Source organism: Cannabis sativa, chromosome 4 (assembly GCF_029168945.1).
Source record: "Cannabis sativa cultivar Pink pepper isolate KNU-18-1 chromosome 4, ASM2916894v1, whole genome shotgun sequence".
Lineage (NCBI taxonomy): Eukaryota > Viridiplantae > Streptophyta > Magnoliopsida > Rosales > Cannabaceae > Cannabis > Cannabis sativa.
The window spans coordinates 18,100,172-18,103,270 of NC_083604.1; the positions used below are offsets into that span (position 1 = coordinate 18,100,172).

Genomic DNA, 3,099 nt, shown 5'->3' on the forward strand with positions numbered 1-3,099 from the left:
TTCCCACTCACATTTTCATTTTTGTTGTTCTTCTCTTTCATTCTCATTCTCTCTCACTCCTCAACTCACCCATCTTTCTCTCTCTAGATCAAGCACTGTAATTTTAATTTGATCGAGATTTCTACACAATGATGGGCGAAGAGCAAGGCAAATCTTTCAAGTGCGGCCGACTCTCCAGATGCTTCTCTAGCCGCGGTGTCCACCATCACCACGAAGTTTTGGGGAACAATAACGATTATAGAGCATCGTCGTTTCGAACGCGCACCTGGCTCAAATCGACGGCCAACGATCTGCCGGAGATTCGGGAGCGTTGCCGTAATCTGATCCAACGTTGGAAGATCAGGCGGCATAACAACCAACCGTTCCAGTCCTCCGATTTCAGTTATGATCTGTCGAGTTATTCGCTGAATTTCGAGGATGATAATAGCCGGTTCGACGATGATGAGTTTCGTCTTAAGGATTTCTCTTCGAGATTGCCGGCGTCGCCTTCTACTCCGACGCTACCGCCGGCGTCTTCTGCGGCTAAATGTGGTTCCGATTCTGGTGGCTTTGGGAGAGGATTGATTGTTGGTTTTTAGGTGTTATTGGATTTAAAGCTATTTGAGCGAATTGAATTGTATAGTAATGAATTTAATATTAAAATATTATTATTATTAATATTATTACATATGGCGTACTTCTAATATTCAAGTGAATTGTATATATTCTACGTACCTTATTTTTATTGGTTAAAAGAATATGGTACACAATATATACGGTAGAGTGTCACTCACACAAGATACATTTACTTTTTTAATAATTTTATTTAAACTTTAAATTTATTACATTTAGGACTTCATGCAATTGGATTTCTGATCTTATTTTGTTATTTTATAAGTAATTTATGGCTAAATTTTTCCAAACCGTTAAACTTTTAGTAAATTTAAGGTGTGTACCATTATATACACGTGGTACATTTATATTGGCCAACTTAATATAATTATTTAAAAATTATAAGAAAAATATTTTCTAAATTTATTTTAAAATTAAAAAGAATAATTTAAATTTATAAAATTATTAATAAATAAATAAATAAATAATATTTTTTTAATTCTTTATTTTTTCCTGACTTTCTCTCTCTGATCTCTCTTTCTCACTTACTCTCCCTGAGTCTTCTTTTTCCTTTCCAGATCTGAGAAGCTCAAATTTCCTTTCCTTCCTACCGGCGACTGGTCTAACAGAGGCCGAACTCTCTTTCGCACTCTCCCTCTCCCCTTGCAACTACCTAGCAGCTTGGGCCTAAATTAATAAGAAAAGAAAAGCCCGCCCCATTTAAATCACTATAAGAAAATGTTCTATTACTGGCGGAACTATTAGGGGCGGACTAGATCCGCCGGTAATAGTATGGTTTTTTTTTAAAATGAAAGTAATAATATTGAAGGAATTGCTTTGTGCGGGAATTTTCCCGGTTTTAAATTTCAAATTTATTACCAGCAGACTATTACCGGCGAAAGTCCGCCGCTAATAACATTAAATAATATTTAAATTTATTAGCAGCGGACTATTACCGGCGGAAGTCCGCCGCTAATAACTATTACCAACGGATCCTATTATTACCAGCGGACCTCCGCCTCTAATAGTTTTTTATATATATATCAGTATTCTTATTTGTCTATCTCCCTCTTTATCTCCCTCTTCCTCTCCCTCTTCATCCCTAATATTTTTTACCACAAACATCCATCTCTCCTTCTTCATTCTCAATATCAAAACCTTTATTCACCTCCCCTTATTCATCGTCAACTAGCAGCCCACCGTTTCGACCACACAACGACATTCACACCGCCTTCACCGTTGTCGATATTCCCACCGCCACTGCCGGACTCATCTTCATCATTGTTTAGGTATATATATGTATAGTTAAGATTAGTTAAATTTTCTCTTTCTTTTCTTTTATCTCACAATTTTTCTTAATTATTTGCAGCTCATAAGATTGAAAATTACTTCAATATTAAATCTGTAGAAGGTATATGAATATTTGTATATTTATATATATGTTATCCTAATATGTGTGTGTTTCTATGTGTATTTTTTTTTTTTTATATTTGCTTTTAAATTTTATCAAAAAAAAAAAAAAAGAGGGAACACCAACTGTTTGATAAAAAATTATTTCCATTATGTTCATTCAATTATATATAGATCAATTTATTTCATTGTATACTTTGTAATTTGTATAAAGATTATAGTGTATTCTTAATTTTTTTTTCTGGCCATTTATTGGTTTGTTAAGAAAAAATTTGAGTTAACTTTATTTAGAGAAGTGTAAATTATTATTGGGGTTTTCTTGTATAGTGTTAAATTTTTATTATTGGTTTCTAATCAATGTTGTCTTTAAAATCATAATGAAATTTCATGATGATGAAATTTAATATTCATATTAAATGTAATTTGACTCTAATTTTTATTCTCTACAGGTGATTTATTACATGTTAGTCAAGAAGGCATTGCACTGGACTTGAAGAAAAAAAAATTGTATATTTATAGACTTTTGTGTATCTCTTGTAATCTTATATTTGTATATAGCAATAGAGAATTTGAGAGATAACTTTCTAATAGAAAACCAAATTCTCCTTATTATTTATCCTGTCATGAAAAAGTTTGAATGTATATATTTTTTATATTGTATACAATTTTTTAAATGTTGGTATACATAAATGTACTTGATGATAAATATTTTATATAATATTAGCTCTTGAGTATTCTTGATAAGTAAAATGGTAAAAAAGTTAAATATATTTAATATTAATTTTATATTTATTATTTTAAAGAAAAAAATTATAAATATTTATATTTAAAAGTATTACTGGCGAATAGATCCGCTGCTAATAATAGTGTGAGTTTAATGATTTGACACTATTATTAGCGGCGGGTGTGTCAGTCCGCCACTAATAATAGTTATTAGCGACCAGGTATTACCAGCGGATTATTACCGGCGGACCCCGCCGGTATTACTCTTTAGCGGCGGAAAATAGGATTATTACCAGCGGAGTGGTCCGCCTCTAATAACCATAATTGTTGTAGTGAATCCTAGCAACTTCATCTTCTTCTTCATTTGTCCTTAGC

General features: G+C 32.2%; 1 protein-coding gene across 1 annotated transcript; it reads left to right on the top strand.

Annotated features, from left to right (window-relative positions):
• LOC115711982 (uncharacterized) lies at positions 1 to 843 on the top strand. The gene has a single exon (XM_030640185.2). The coding sequence runs from the start codon at positions 129 to 131 to the stop codon at positions 576 to 578; it is 450 nt and encodes a 149-aa protein (XP_030496045.1). The 5' UTR covers positions 1 to 128; the 3' UTR covers positions 579 to 843.
• The last annotated feature ends 2,256 nt before the right edge of the window (positions 844 to 3,099 follow it).

What these genes read in the sequence shown, in the direction of transcription:
- LOC115711982 (XM_030640185.2), top strand. Translation starts at nt 129, where the DNA reads ATGATGGGCGAAGAGCAAGGCAAATCTTTCAAGTGCGGCCGACTCTCC.